The sequence below is a fragment of the Seriola aureovittata genome, chromosome 19, assembly GCF_021018895.1.
Source record: "Seriola aureovittata isolate HTS-2021-v1 ecotype China chromosome 19, ASM2101889v1, whole genome shotgun sequence".
In the NCBI taxonomy this organism is placed as follows: Eukaryota; Metazoa; Chordata; class Actinopteri; order Carangiformes; family Carangidae; genus Seriola; species Seriola aureovittata.
Window position 1 is genome coordinate 5,571,947 of NC_079382.1, and position 16,402 is coordinate 5,588,348.

At 44.7% G+C, this 16,402-nt stretch overlaps 1 protein-coding gene across 1 annotated transcript; it reads right to left on the reverse strand.

Annotated features, from left to right (window-relative positions):
• Positions 1-357: 357 nt before the first annotated feature.
• On the reverse strand, positions 358-12,315 carry calm1b (calmodulin 1b). The gene is made up of 6 exons (XM_056405253.1): positions 12,187-12,315; positions 7,076-7,106; positions 6,034-6,177; positions 2,666-2,772; positions 2,241-2,376; positions 358-1,424 (listed from the first exon to the last, which is right to left on the reverse strand). Exons 1-6 carry the CDS (start codon positions 12,187-12,189, stop codon positions 1,396-1,398), a joined length of 450 nt encoding a protein of 149 aa, XP_056261228.1. The 5' UTR covers positions 12,190-12,315; the 3' UTR covers positions 358-1,395.
• Positions 12,316-16,402: the final 4,087 nt, after the last annotated feature.

Consider the following 16,402-nt stretch of genomic DNA (forward strand, 5'->3'; position numbering starts at 1 on the left):
ACATCCCAGTTACAGCATGCTGCTGTTGCCTAGCAACCAGCTGTGTCTTGAGAGAGCATAGAGGCGTCATAATTGTGTATGTATATCCACGGCTGAGCGCGAGAGCAAACACTCTCTGCTGCCTCTCCCTCCCCTGTGGGCAGCTCACTCTCTCCACAACCTCACTGCCATGTAATGGGGCTCAGTATCACACACTGAATCCTGCCGCTGCTCAGCATCACCCAATGACACTGCACATGGAGAGAACCATGCTTATAACCATTTATTATGGACACATTCGTCTAGTCGGTAAACAACATACAGACCATGCTGTCTTTATAGATCATCAAGCATCAGGAAAAATGACATAAGACATGATAAAGTTCATGGTCTTTTATTTGAAAAAAAAATAAAGACTAGCATGTACAACTTGGAATGAATGTAAACTGAACTCAGATGAACAGTCGCGAAAACTGGTGCGCTGACACTCCTAACAGCATGCGCCGCGAACACAGCACACCCCTCACTAATGCTCGTCTGAGTCGAGAAACAGAAGAAAAAGAAAAGTGAAGGCCAGTGATTCTCTCTTGCAAGAAAAGACAGACACTCCATCTCAGCGAGAAAATAAAAGAAAAAGAAAAAAAAAGAGAAAGCTCACCGTAAGACTCTTTAAGTCCCCCCTCCTTTTAAAAAGGGCAGGACGCACAACTACTAAGATGGCCATCCAAATAACATAACAAAAACAAAAGAACATGCCAAACATTTGAAAATGTATTTTTTGTACATTGTTTTTTTCACTTTTTATCTAGCATACAATTAAGTCCCATTCCACTTTAACGCTTGAGTTAGAACCTGGTATATTCTCTCATGTTAACAGTACAGGGTTCCTCTCCAAATACAAAAAAACTGTACCAAACCAACAAGAGGACAGCTTATAGTGGAATCAGCACGCTCTGGTAGCCCGGAGGAGGGATGGGGGGGCAAGGGGGTTAGTGCTCCGGTCTCAAGCTGCATGCATGAAGAACAGAAAACAGAGAGAGAAAGAAGAGATGGCCAGCCCAGACATTTACCACTAGCAAATGGAACTGGAAGGAGTTCGCCAAATGCCTTTGCTTTAGTCTGAAGGTAGTAGTTACAGGGTTTGTTGTTATTATTTTTACTTGTTAAGTACTGATGCTAAACTGATCTCCGGGGGGAGGGGGACAGGATCACTAACCATTTTCATGCAGATATTTTTTGTATATTTTTATATTTTTCCTGTGTGGACAGAAGGATATTTTATTTCAACATTCAATTATTTTCTATACAGAAACAGTATGAATAAATGAACATTTTTCCAAGAGGTAAGTAAAACATTTTGATTTTTTTTTCCTTTTTTTTTTCTTCTAAGAGGGGACAGGACGGGGCGGGCAAGCTTCACTTTGCAGTCATCATCTGTACAAACTCTGCAGAGAGAGAGAGCGAGAGGGAGGGAGAGAGACAGAGAGAGAGAGAGAGAGAGAGAGAGAGGACAATAAGGGCATGAGGTTTAAGGCTTTGGCACAGCCTGTTGCCAGTGAGAGCAGTCACCTGCTAAATTGTTAAATGCTTTATTAATTTTTTAATCAACTTGAGCAGGTTCAGAACACACATCCTAATTAGTGTCCCCTTTCTAAATGGCTTCCGTGTTCATCTCATTAAACCCAATTGATTAAAAAGCTCCTGCATTGTGCTTACAGTTTTGGAGCAATGTGATGACAATATGCACACACACAGAATAAAAAAACAGATAAAGGGAGACTTGGGAGAACATATTCTCTCCGCGGTACAATGACAGTGTAGAAGTAGGACACTTTTCAGCTAAAACTTATGGACTGTTCATAATATATCAACAGCCTTCTAGAAAATGAGCGCAGTCTCTCGTGTAATGTGCCGAGGGAGTGACAGTAGGGGGATGGGAGAAAGAGACAAAAAAGGCTCCTCGCACACTGATGATAATTCAGAAGGATGACTTTCTCCCATCTCTGTTTCAGCAGGCTCCTTCTATAGCCCCTATCTAATAACTAATATTACGTGTGGCTGGCTTATCTCACAGTCGCCCTCAGAGAAATACACAGCTTGGAAAATGAAGTGCTCTTGTCCCCCTGTTTAATAAAAACTTACACCATGGCCTAGAAACTAAAGCTATTTGTGCACCGTGACATTTTTGTGTCTGCTTCCTTTATAGGCATCTTATATATAAATATATTTATATATATATGTATATATATCATTTTTTTTACCTTCATAGTTGACCTGTCCGTCTCCGTCAATGTCTGCTTCTCTGATCATCTCATCCACCTCCTCGTCCGTTAGCTTCTCTCCCAGGTTCGTCATGACGTGACGGAGCTCTGCAGCACTGATGTAGCCATTTCCGTCCTGGAAACATGAAGCATGGGATCCAATGTGTGAAACGTGAAAAAAAAAATCCCCACAAGCTGACAACTGGTGCGGCAGGTGTTAAACAAGCAGTAAGTTTTTTTTTCCATCTGCATAAACTTACTTTACTTTCAGCCTTACTTAAAAAGCTTAACAGATGATACTATAGCTGCAAGCAAGTCTTCTTGGCCTCCACGGAAAAATAAAATATTCAAACAAAACTAAAAAGCTTGGCAGGCATAGAGACTGTTCTACCATCTCATTAGCACTTTAGCACACACTCATTTACCTTGTCAAATACCCGGAAAGCCTCACGGATCTCCTCCTCGCTGTCTGTGTCCTTCATTTTTCTGGCCATCATAGTGAGGAACTCCGGGAAGTCGATGGTTCCATTACCTGGAATGGGTGATCAATGAGGCACGTTTAATCAGCAAAAATTGTAATTACTTAAAAAGCCAACTCGGATAAGTAGAAAGAATTTAACCCAGCATTTAGCTGATGAAGAGCACTCGACTGAAAATATTAATTTAGTGCTACAGTCCTCTTTTTTTTCCCCCTCTGTGAATGATGGCAGCGTGTACATTATTGTATGGAACATAACTTCTCTCCAGTGACGGTGCAACCTGGGACGTGAGTAATGGTGGAGACGGCAGCAGCCCTAAGATCATGTTAGTATACACCTTCCTTCCTGCGATAAATACAGCTACTGCAAGCTGAAAGGAGGAGGGGGATGTATGTGTGTGTGTGTTTCCTTTTCTTCCTCAGGGAAGCCCCGGGAGGAGGTTGTGTATGTAGTACACAGCACAGCAGCATTGCAGGGGGGGGGGGCAACCCATGGCCAGTCATCCATAATGTAGACGTACAGTATACTGTGCAGCCTGGCCTTCAAGCAGCCCGGATAAATCAAAGGCTCGTCTCTCCTGGTGCCCCTGTCAGAAACCAAGGCCGGACAGGAAGTGAGAAGAACAGGAAAGGGGGTGGGGAGCTTCAGTCCAGATGCTCCATCCCTCCCTTCTGTTTTTATCCATCCTAGATTCCCTCCTTTTTTGTCCCCTTTTCTTGTCAAATATCCGGCAGTGTTTGCATGTGTTTTTGGGTCATCTGGAAGCGACACCAGAAACCCCACCAACCACTGGTGGCTCATGTATGCGTGCAATAGGATCAATATCCATGTTGCCGCTGTCAAGACAGGATTACCAGGGGATCAGACCCTCTTGACAGAGGAAGGATCTAAGAGGAGCTCAGCAGCTCACTAACTGCAGCACCAGGAGAGAGGATGGGAGGGTTGGTGGTGGTAAACCTCGCTGTTATGTAGATGTTATGGTGATGTAAGATCGTAGGAGTATGGAAGTTATCATTAAGATTTGTCGAGAAAAAAAAAAAACGTAGAAAATTGTCAGGACGCTGAAGTGAAGGTCAGAGACACCAAGGGCAAAGTACCCAGGAGGATTAGCCCTGGGGTGGGACGGATTGAGGGGGTGGGGTGGGGTGGGGGTTGGTGAGCAGATTAACCAATGATGGAGCACGCCTCAAGAGAGCGAGATAGAGAGAGAATAAGGGAATGCATGTGTGTATGTGTGGAACAAAAAGGAATGCAGTAATGTGATGGGGCAGATGGTGAACTCATGACCCGGGGTAACAATCTAAGGACCTGTTATCTAACACAGAGAGACAGCCAGCAGCGCCGAGGGAACACATGCTGCCACTGGGGGGTTGGAAGGGAGGCTGAGGAGGGGTGGGGAGGCGGGGGTCCCAGTTTGGGAGAAGGGTAAAAGTGCAACTGGAAAACCATCATTTGAGAGCACAATGACCAGAGAAGCAAGGCAGCCCTTTGAGTGAAATCTGCTCAACTGCACCTCGGGCCAGTGGCTGCTGCGGTGGAGGAGGCAGGGAGAGAGGGAAGGATGGATGGAAGCAAGCAGGAATGGAGATAGGGAGGCAGGTGGGAAGAGAGAAAAAAAAAATGGTGGGAGGGAAAGAGAGAGAGAAAAAAGAGAGGGAGGGAGGGAGTGGGCGGTAGAGAGGGAGATGTGAAGAGGAGAGAATATAAGGAGTGAACCGAGTGGGAGATGGTGCGATTACACATAAGAGGTGCTGACGCAAACTATAGAAGGCTGAGGCATCTCAGCGCACTTGTGTGTGTGGTCATCGTTTTTCCTGCATCATAAAGCCAACTTCCATCCCTGAGATAAGAAAGAGGGGTGGGATTGCATAATGATGATGAGTGGTGTGCCGGGACTAAAGCTAGTATTTTTGTCATGCAGTTATTTAATCTTGTCTCAAACATCCCTTTCACATATTTTACCTCATTAAGGTCTAAGATAGAAGCCCTGTATCATTTTAAGTAGGTGTGGTTAATTCCCGATGTGTGTGGTTGGAAGATAAACAGCAGCTATTCCATGTCGTACTGTAATCCACACTGTTCGTAAACTGCAGCTTGGCTTTTACATTCAAATAGCCAAGAGACTATTTCTTTTCACAGCTGTGTCTAGCTAAAGCCCTCCATCCTCTCTTCCATTCATTGTCATTCTTTACCACAGCATCCTTGTTTGGTAAATAAAGCTGATTTTCAATGGGCCAGCTGACATCCAATGGCTGCCGATGTGGGTACGGGATGTGCAAAGCGCAGAGAGGCCTTATGTAACCACTTTTATTTTCCATTACTAGCTTCATTGCTGTCTGACCTAGATTGCATCAGCCAAGGGAGGCAGAGGCAGAACAAGGGGATGTTAGTGGTGTGTGTGTGCGTGCGTGCATGTGTGTGTCTGCTTGCTCCTGGGTGTAACCAAAGGGGAGGGGGGAGGGCACTGAGGATGGTGGGAGGACGTTTCAATAAAGGGGCAGCCAAGCTGCGGTGCAATTGATTCCTCCTGATCAATGCGGTCCCATTTTAGGAAATCCTATAAGCTGACAGAGCACCACTGGGGTAAAGGCCCCACTGACATATAACATCCTCGACTCTTCTGCCCAAGGACGGCCAGCTTGGGAGCTACTAAGCCAACTCTGACTCCTCTCTCTCTCTCCCTTATCACTCTCTTTCGATCACAGAACCTTTGGGAGACGCTGCAGTGCAGGATGAAGAGGTGGTAAACAGAGGAGGAGGAAGAATCTGTCTGAATTATGGCGCTCAGCGTGGGGCGCCAACACGGACAGTCTTTTGACACTTAGCCCGCCCTTCTCACCAGCACTGCAAGCACCTCCTGCACATCCATAACTCTTACAATGTCAGCTATGATGGAGCTGGATACACAGTGACTAAACTGCTGACACAGAGCGACACGTCATCTGAAAATAAAGCCGGCCGGACAGTTGGCTCGGACAGTTGGTTGACAGTTGGCAGAAAGGGGAGGGAGGTGGGCAACAGCACTACTGATGTGTTTCGAAATGGAGGCAGTAATGGATGCTCTATATAATCCCTTATCCATTTGTAACAGAGGTTTTATCACTGAAGTCATGCAATGAAACGTCAACGGAAAATAAAACCAGCTCTGACACTAAAACTTTGTCAGTATTTGGAACCAATCAGGAGATGGCTATATCAGCTCTATTTCCTTATTTGGCATCTCATATGACCTCTTTAACAATTATTACTGCTATGTCGGTATTAATCAAGATCTCTGTTAATGTCATGGGTAAATCAAGCACGGGTATACTGACCGTCAGCGTCCACCTCGTTGATCATGTCCTGCAATTCGGCCTCTGTGGGGTTCTGGCCCAGCGACCTCATGACGGTGCCCAGCTCTTTGGTGGTGATGGTGCCGTCGCCATCCTTGTCAAATAAGGAGAAAGCCTCCTTGAACTCTGCAGGGGGCGGAGGAAAGAGTGAGAGGTTAGGTTACTGTTGCTATGCAGTTACAGAAATGGGTTATGCTGGGACACTGCAGTCGGGTCTAGAAGGTCAATCGATTCTTGTGAGCGATGTGACTACAGGGGCCGAGTTAACTCGGTTCAGGCTTGTCGGTAAATTGGCCCACATGAGCGTGAACACGACTAGAAACTGTGAATGTGCTGAGCTCTGAAACCACACTGGGATCTTATCTCATACTATGAGAAAAAAAGCTGAAAACTGCAAGTTAAAAAAAGCCACAAGATTTCAGTGTAAGAACTTCAATGTGTGCATTAGTTTTTTCTTTGTAGGAGCAGCCCTCTAAACTACAGGCCATAATCAGAAGAGCAGGCAATAGTGAGCGTTACCCTTGGAGCATTAGCACAGGCTAATTAGCCACAGAGGGGGTTTGACAAAGAAAAAACTGTGCAGCCTCCAGTATTAGTACAGAGCCCACATCATTTATTTATCAAGAATATCAAGGTGCCTGAATGATTGAAGCTACTCGTGAGCTTGTCTGGAAAACTGTCTATTCACTGTAGCTTTGTGGGTTTCCTGTCCTGACTCATGACATGCTGTAAATACGTTTTCCCCTTACTTCCTGTTCATTCTGAAAAGCTAATGATCTACCAAGGGAGGGTGGGGTGCCAGATCCTTCAATTTTCTGTTGCGTGTCATGTTCTCTGTAAGTTATGTGGAAGCAACCAGAACAGCTAATGAGAAACACAAAGAGGAACTTTATTGAAGTTATATATTATATATTATATATCAGAATTATAATTATAGGGTGGAACTGATCCACCAGTTGCCAGTAAATGTGTGAAGGAAGGATGTGTCTGTGAAGGGAAGAAGAGGAAATCTGTCTGTTCCTACCTGCAATCTGCTCCTCTGTTAGTTGGTCAGCCTGTGGTTGGAAAAAGAAAAGAGGGAAGGGAGAGAATTACAAACAAACAAGTCACTCAACAAGGCAATTATTCCCAATACCAAACTGTTTCGTCATTACATTCCTCAGCATCCCCACCCGCCAACCACCACACAGCTTAACACTGGCCACAGTGTTCAGGGGTCTGCTGGCCTCAGTGCAAGGCCATCTCCAGAGGCCTCCACTGGAATCTAGTCTTGGGGCTGCCAAGATTTACAAATGACGATAACTCAAAATTAACCGCAAGCCACAGTCAGAGGACTTGTTTTAATATTTTCTTTATCTCAATTGCATTTTCCTCGAAGCAGAATTTCACCTTGCCCAATTGATTCAGTCCCTTAAATGGTTTTAAGCCAATTGGAGTCCATCTTGACTCCAGTCAGACTTTGATTGCCATATAATTGATCCTGCAAAATCCGGAAAATCAGTTAACAGACATGGCTCACATTGATAGCAGCACGGCTTATCAAGATGCTTTTTAAAGGTTGTGTTTGTTTGATAGGCTGTTGGAAAGGCTAACATGCAGAGAGCTCTACAAAGGTACTGCGTGATGTTAAACCAGCCGATGAGTGGCTCCATGGAATTGTGCAAAAGTAGGCTACGCCATGGCGGTTCTCACAAGAGGGACTGCTGGGAAACAAGATGGTGTAATAACTCGGATGAAGTGCTGTCTCCAGACCAGGAGAGAGTGTTTAAGCAGGGTTGTTTTAGGACATATCAGCATGGGAGTGTTTTTCATGGCCCTACCAACAGGAAAAGAGGCCTGCTGGGTTGGCACGGGTTGGTTCCCCCTCCCAGTCTGTTCCCTCCACTAGCTGGGGCTCTTTAATGGCTGACAGTGACTCACAAATACTTTAAATGGCTTGGAAGCGAGCATCCACTCGCCAGGTCCTTTTTACATGGATGGATCCAGCTTCTAAGCAGCACCACTGATTTCAAACAAACACCCACAGCAGTAAAGTGTGAATACAGTGCAAACAACTCCCACAGGTACCCTCCCTCAATGCTGCATCAGAAAAAAAAGGATTTTGTTTTATTGTTATTGTTAACAGACCACTCTGACATCATTGTGCTTGCCAACAATGTAGGAACACACACAAAACGTGAGTAGTCACAGATGTGCACATATACTTGCACACTAACTTAAATTTAACTACGTTACTCTAGCACGCACACGCACACACACACTCATACACGCACACACACACACACACACACACACAGAGTGTCTCTTAATGGCATTCTTTCTCAACACCAATACTTTCCATCCCCATGTTTCCTGTGAATTAGTCAGACTAGCCAGTTCTGCCTCAAAGCAAATTCCCCCAGCCCGTCGGTGTGTTTATGTGTTTGTACAAGCAATCTAGCTCTCGATGCAGCCAAGCCCACATCCAAGAACCGAGTCATCCTCAAATCGCGTGGCCGTTGAAACCTGAGCCTCATTTTTTGAGGTGAGGGTATTTTATTTTGTAATTCAAGCCAGTAAATTCAATTTTGTTGCATAATGACTAGACTCGGTTGAGCTGGATAAGATTTAGCAGGTCACCGCATGACAAGCTACAAGCTGACCTTTGACTTTTCAAAAAAGGGGTTAGAAAGGCCTCTGGCTCTCCTCTCCTTGTGGCTTGAGTAGCAGCAGCCACAGGATGGATCGATCCGGCCAGCGAGGGGTTCATGGATAACTTCAGCGGCGCTCATACGATTAGCTGACATGATTCAATAATCTGCTCCGCACACAACAGCTCTTGCTTTTCTTCTCCCTCCCTGCACCCTCTTCCTGTCTCCATTTCCATTTGTGAGAGACGGAAATGTCAAGAGACAAAAACAGCCTCGCCACCACTAAAATGCCACCCAGCTTGACCAATATCTTCAATCTCATTTTGTTCATTTTCTGACGCCATCTTCCACCGTTCCACTCATCTCTTATGTTCTGTCCTCGTGTTAATTTCTCTCTCTCACTCTGCTGATGAGTCTCCCTTCCACTCTTTCCTTAGTCACCCTGTTTGTCATGCTGTGTCGCTCCTGTTGTATCTTTGCTGTCTCTTTCTGTCCCCTGCTGTCTCTCTAAGTGGACTGGGTGTGGGGTATGGTGACTCAGTGCTATGGATCCTCCCCTGGCTCCAGCCCAAGCTGTTGGGGACTCACAATGTTGCTGCACCACCAGGCCCACTACCGGCCCATCCCTTCCTTTTCGCCTTGTTCTTCCTTTTTTTCCCTGACACTTGGACTTCAGCCAATGCCAACTCCTCCTCCTGAAGACCTTTCCCCTCTATGTGTCTCTCTTCTCTCTCTTTATGTGGCATACTGTTCAGAGGAAACTCCCTGTGATTCACCATCCAGTGTCTTATGGACAGGGTTGTTCACTGCCAGGCTTCCACTCTTAATAACAGCTTGTAGAGAAGAGTGTGTGTGTGTGTGTGTGTGTGTGTGTGTGTGTGTGTGTGTGTGTGTGTGTTTCTGAGGATGGGTGGTGCTCTACTGGCAGTGGTCTGTTGGCATGCATCGGTCAACCACTCCCACTGTTGCCCGGGCAGCCAGCCTCAGCAATGCGCTCCAAACAGGACTGTGAGGAGGCAGGAAGCAGTTCACTGGGCCAGCGAGGAATATCTTTTACTCTCACTTGATGCTATATCACCCTTCTACAAACATACTGCATCCTTCGCTGTTCACACTCAGTTTAAGTTGACAGGGGATGCAAAATGGTGTAAGAAAACACCAATTATTATCTTTGCAGCCCTTTCATCAACACTTTCCAGGTTTTTCAAGTTGCCAGTCTGTCACTGTGAGGTGCCCAGGCACTTCCTTAAGCAGTTTCTCTATACTCACCAAGTGAAAGGTGCAAAAACCAGCTGTCACTCTGACAGATGGGTGTGACACACACACACACTCTCGTACAAACTTCCATTCACTATGACACAAGCACAAACATAAAGAGTCAGTGTGACACACACACTCCCTTTCTATAGGAGCACTGAGCTCCACAAAGCACTGAACGCCTCTTCTCTTTGAGGCCGAACAAAAGGCAGCGAGGCCTTTGGCCCAGCCTGTGTCTGGAGGGGAGGAGGGAGAGAGAATGGGTGTAAACAACACCAGCCTCCCTACTCCCTGCAGACAAGGCTGGTCCACCATATGGCCTGGTGGTGGTAGGTGGCTGGGTACTCCTCCACACCATAGAGAGCACTTTACTGCTCCTAGACGCTCGGGACATGGAACATGGCTAGGTGTTGCCGCCAAGCATATAAATTATTCACTGCAGCGGATCAGATGTCCTTCAAGTTACTAAACATGCATCAGCAAACAAGAGCGTAACAGGAATAGGATAGGGCCTTAGCATGGTCCAACTACTTATTCGATACTTCCACCTCAATGGGGGAGGCTGTTTCCACTTCAATGGGCGTATTGATGCAGACAAGGGGCTTACGCCTGTGGATTAAACTTTTCAGAGATGCTGATACGCAGGCTAACTCCATAACAATTCCACTTTACACTCCAATTACCGCGCCACATTTGCAACGTGAAACTGCATCGCAGTTCGATACCATATATGGGATATTTGATCACAGCAGAAGGGGGGTGGGGGTGGGGGTGGGGGGGTCTACAGCTTCTTGAATCCCTTCGGCCATTAATGATCTATCAAGCTTGATAATCAATGGATTGGCTTGAAGCCCTCTTTCCCACATCCACACTTGGTAACTTCTCCTTGTGTGACGTAGCAGGTGGAGGGGCTCTGTAGCTGCCTGCAGATGTCAAAGTGCGCGTGGACGCGTGGCCCCAACATCTGGTGAAATTGGTTAGAACTGGGTGTTAACGTGTATGTTAATATAATCTGCAAGTCACCCAGGCCTGTCCTACTGAAACCTCATGGTGTCACAGAATTTGACTTTCTACAGAATAAAACATAACCTTTAAAAATGTATAAGCTGTAGAGCAGCATGGCAGTGCTGTAATATTCATATCCCACGATATGTGGCGTTACACTGGTTTGGAAAACGTCGACTAAACTTCCCAGCTGTTGATGTTTTTCAGAAAGAGCTTCTTGGACAACTCACACTGGCTGCCACATTTGCATTACATCGAAAAATTTGCAAAGAGGCAACCAAATCATCCGACATAACACAAATAGATAACACAGCCTGAGATAAACCCCGCAGTGAAGGCGGAACTGCGCCTCATGTCGCTGTATGTGTAGCCCTTACACACAATTTAGCTGTAACCTTGTAATTACAGAATATGGTCAGTTTCCGTTGCGGAACACTGACGAGATCCACTTGTGTCATTCCCCCCATCGTGGCACAGTATAGCACGGCACGGCACGGCGTGGCTCGAGCAGCAGCACGATGGTGCAACCTAGAAAAAGGGAAACCAAGCTCGTTTTTTTTTTTCCTCATGACGAGGGGCAGCGCAACTCGCGGGTTAGCCGTGTTCAAACCGTGTGAACAGCAGCTACAGAGAAGAAACCGTGTCCCACATACGTGTAGAAACGTGTTGAAATAAATGTCAGCGTATGGCTCTGCTGGGACTCTAATAACGTTAGTCAGGGCGTCCCAACATGCCTGCGCTCCTAAGGCGGATAGTAGAAATGTTGCCCTTAACTGAATTATGCTGTAATAACCCAGAATAGCTTGCTAGTTATTCCGATACCACTAAATCTAGTCCAAGAATTAATTCGATCTGCACCAAGCAGCCGTGAACCAGCTACTTGACCCGACATAGCCGGATAGCCAATAATGCTCTATGAATTGCGCAGTTATGGGGAAATACGGTCCCGGTTTGAAGGTGACCATCGTTTCAGAGAAAAAAAACATAAACACGAATAAAGCCAGACTTCGTTATGGCTTCACGTTATCTCGTGCACTAGCTAAAACATAGAAAAAATGCGGTTTGCGGGCGTTTTCCGTCCTCGTCTCTACATACGAGTAGCTCATAAGAGCAATCAATGACTGAGTAGCAAATACGAGGACGGAAAAGCATTAAACCGCACCGGGTTTACATTTGTAATAAGCAGGCTTTCCTACAATTAAAACGCATTTCCCTTCTACACAGAATGAATGACAATACATACCATGTCGGATGGGTTGTGTGCTTGTCGGTCTGTGGAGGCAGACTAGGAGTGTGGTCGTTCCTTAGATGGAGTTCCACTGGCGGGTTAGGAGTGTGTATATTGGCCGTGGCCAGATGGGGATTGCCTGTGTATCCCTCCGCCACACTAGCACTGATCACTCACTTCCTTATTTCAATTCAGGGCTGTTGCAGCAGCTCGGGCCTCCAGCAGATGACATGCCAGTCACCGGGGCTGAAACGCCTGCAGTGCACGGAGAGCATCCATCCACTCATATTGAACTGCATGACCTGGGATGCAGTGGACATCCAGTTGATAATAGCTAAATCCATCTTTGTAGGATGATGATTCATGATGTACATTAAGACAGCAAACTTTGTGATATCACTTTATCAATGGATATATAAAACCCTCAGACCAGAGGATCAAACCCCCAGCAGTTAATGTGTTGTTTTCATTCTCATAGACCATTAAACTCCATCACCGCAAGCAATGACAAACTGAGGTAAGTCATGTAAGGATAAGGTCTTTTAAGGAAAGCCCGGATGAACATTTCTAGATATGTATCCACGTTTGCCTACTGGAGGCCATATTCTCCACACACTACTGCTTGCCCTTGTTTTGTGCACCATATGTGCAGACTACTTTAACTTGCAAGAATCAATATTTTACAGTTTGTTTGGTTGGCCCCTTGGGAGCTCTCAGGCCAAGTTAGATGAAGCGGCAATAAAACAGCAAATTAAAGTTAAGGCCAAACAGTTACTAAGGTGTTATGGACCATGATTAACTTTGAGTAAGTAAGAAATGTACATCTGAACTGAGCCACCATCAACCTTATCATCATCATCAACATCCTAGCCAAGAAGTTAATCCCATAAATGGCCAGGATACATCAACTTGTTTGTCTGGATCATCTAGAAAGAATTTTTCCTCACCTGATAATCATCACAAATCATTATAATACAAGGATCAAACCTATTATGACAAAAGTAATCAACAAACAAAAGTTATTCATGTGTGAAAAGGTGGGTGTTTGAGAAATGACTGTAATCACAAATATAAAGACTAACTGAACTGATGTTTAATCTTTTGTTATTATTTAATCTAATATTTATATCAGTCCACTAAGAATATATTTTTTATGACCATAATCTGTTTTATTATCAATTTATTTGTAATTTTATCAGCAAATGTGGACATTTTTTTTTACTTTTAATGAAACCCATAGGTCAGAATTTAATGCAGACTGTGGCTTTAAAATTGAAGCAGCTAATTGTGAGAACTCACAACTTCACCAGATATATCTATTACATACAAACATATAAAATCTCTTTTGGTGCATTTTGAAGCTGCCATCTATTCACCTGGCTTGTTATTATTCCAGAAAGAGAGTTGGATTCTCCCAACACAGGGTACTAGTTTGCAGCCGCGGAAGGATAACGTTTGTGTAGGAAGCCGCCTGGTTGACACTGGAGAATTTGCTGTGCCGGTGTGTGATGGCGTCTCTGATTGGCCGCTGCAGACCTGCAATATTATACTCCATGTGTCGGCCGCATCGATTGGCTACACGGGACCTGCATTGCACCAGGCAGTGGCACTTGATGGAAATATAATAAATATAAATACAGGAATCTTAAAAATCAACGCAGCTTTCAGCGCCGCGTTTCCTCTGCTTTGTTAGTGTCTATAATTATTTACATTTGTTTGGTGGAGACGGATGTAAATTGCGACAGGTTTTCATTGGTGCGGGGTAAATGTTTGATAGGCTCCATATGGGAAGTGCGCAGACTTACTATTGGCTGCTACAAAGTCTGGTAGGCCTACGTGAAATTAACAATGAAGCGTGGTAGTGTTACTGCCTACTTATTTAAGCGGTACATAACCGGGGTGCGTTGCATGCCATTAAAATAGGAGCTTGTTAAACAAGTGAACATTATGTCTGACCCCTGAATAAAACTAAACTTAGGGAGTGACGACGCAGGATGTGACAAATCACATAGTATGTTGTCATAACCCTACACACTAATACACACACACACACACACACACACACACACATATATGTGTGTAAAGGTCCTCCAGCCTGTTTGTGACTGTGAAGTGTACCTGACAAAAGCACCACTCAGTGGACAAAGCGTAGAAATCAGGAACAGTTGTTTACAGCAGGCGGCAACACGGAAGGAAGAGATCCCACATACCGAATACAAAAAGAAAATGTCTTATATTCAGAGTAAGGGCCATGAGCATAATTTTAACCATATGTTCAAGTATTGAGATCACTGAAACGTGTTAGTAACTGGTTTCTGAGATGTTTCTCCAGTCACAGCTTGGTTTCTAGTTTGATTCAGATCTTTATTAACATGTAAACAGACTCATAAAAGGCCTCACAAAGTCTTAGTAAGTTATTAATAACTGTTCATACATATTCAAGGGTGCAAAAGGTATCACTGTAAGACTGAACAAGTGACAATGGATAATAAGGAAGCTATCCAAGAACCCAGAACCAGTGTTTTATTGATTGAACTGCTGATTATATTACACTAAAGTCCCGTACCTTCTTTTATTCTAATCAATGAACTGTTTTATGTATAGGCCTATGTATTTGTATGCATATGCATTTTATATATAACATTCACCTTGTTTCATTTACATAATCATATGAGGTTTTCCTTTGAACGCAGGAAGAATAGTGCTTTTAACTCCTAACGGAGATGCAAATAAACAACTTCAGCTATTTAATATTTAAATTCAACCCTTTAGAGATCTTATATTATAGTTCTTTAAGTAAAATCTCTGCGGTTCAGTCAGGGAGCAGGCTGTTTGCAGTCTTCTCATCAGGTCAAGTAACTCTAACTCAAGTTGAGCTGTTTCATTTGTTAATCTACTGGAACTAATCGGGACTTCTTACTGAATTTGTTCGGTGCGTTTGCCCTGTTTAACAGGAGAAATAGCTATTACATAAGCAGATATACATTTCTCTTGCTGCTTTGCGTTTATCTCCTACTCTCTCTCTCTCTCACACACTTCTCTTTTGTGTTGCTGCACTCTTTGCAGCAAGACACAGGTGAAAGGATGAGCGTTGTTGTTTATGACTTGGGACTACATTTCCCTGCACATGTGGGGATTTGAAATGGCAAAGGTAAGATCACAACCCCACTTTTCAACCTTAAACCTCTTACTGTCTTCTAAAAGGCTGAATAAAGCAGGACCCGAGGTGCCCGATAAGGTCATGCTTCAGGTTAGGAATTGCTTTGCTAAATACTGCAAGGAAGTGTTTTGGATATCTTCATTAGTTCTTTACCATTTATGTGTTTGTGAATTTCTAATTTTGAAAACAAAGCTTTTATTTGCGTTTACACAGAGCTACATTAACTAGAGCACAATCTGTACACACTGTGACTGAACAATAATGTGGATGTGACATTTCAGAGAATGCCAACACCATGGTCAGCCCTGCTGATCATCCCCCATCAGTGTCTGTGCGCTCACGGGGGCGGTTTAGAAATACCCAACCCAGAGTTTGCCTTAAGCTGACAGGGCAAATGCCTCATTAGAACGCACACTCCTCTTCTTGTAACCCTCCCAGTCTTTCTGGCCCAACATGCCACGCTTGATTTAAATGGTGTGTGGGTGTGTGTGTGTGTGTGTGTGTGTGTGTGTGGGGTTTCTTCCATTTGCTGAATGTGCTGCAATGTATGAGCTGCAGTTGAAATGCGTGACTGATTTAATAAGGAGAGTGTTTCCGAGGAGGGGGCTGCAGTACAACAGCAGCAGCAGCTTGGTTCTCACTCGAGCCCAAAGATGGCCCTGTAAAGTGGTTCGATGCTTTGCTGCATGGGGCCACTTTCTGCTGAGCACTGAGTTACACATGGCTCCACATCAAGAGGAATTAAATCAACGCTGCTGCTCTCCACATGTCAGACTGCAGCAAAGGCAGCTTAGCTGGATTTACTTAACCATGCTGTAATAACTTACAAGGCTGATTTGAATGGAGACGGCAAAAATCAAATCACAGACCACACTCACTCAGCACCCCCCCCCCCCCCCCCCCCCCACCCACAGAAACAAAAACATGTGCCAAAACTCACTTTGACTTCTCTCCGCTGCTGAGGAACATTTCCCTTTAAACACTTGAGAGTGAAGCATTAGTGCATTGACATTACGCTACTCCTGTACTCCTGGAGGAAATGTCAGAGTAAAATGCGACAGTCAAGGTGTT

Coding starts and splice junctions, on each gene's coding strand:
- calm1b (XM_056405253.1), bottom strand. Junction 2,377..2,665: donor CTTTCCGGGTATTTGACAAG/GTAAATGAGTGT, acceptor TCATGTTTCCAG/GACGGAAATGGCTACATCAG. Junction 1,425..2,240: donor CGGACAGGTCAACTATGAAG/GTAAAAAAAATG, acceptor CTCTCTCTGCAG/AGTTTGTACAGATGATGACT.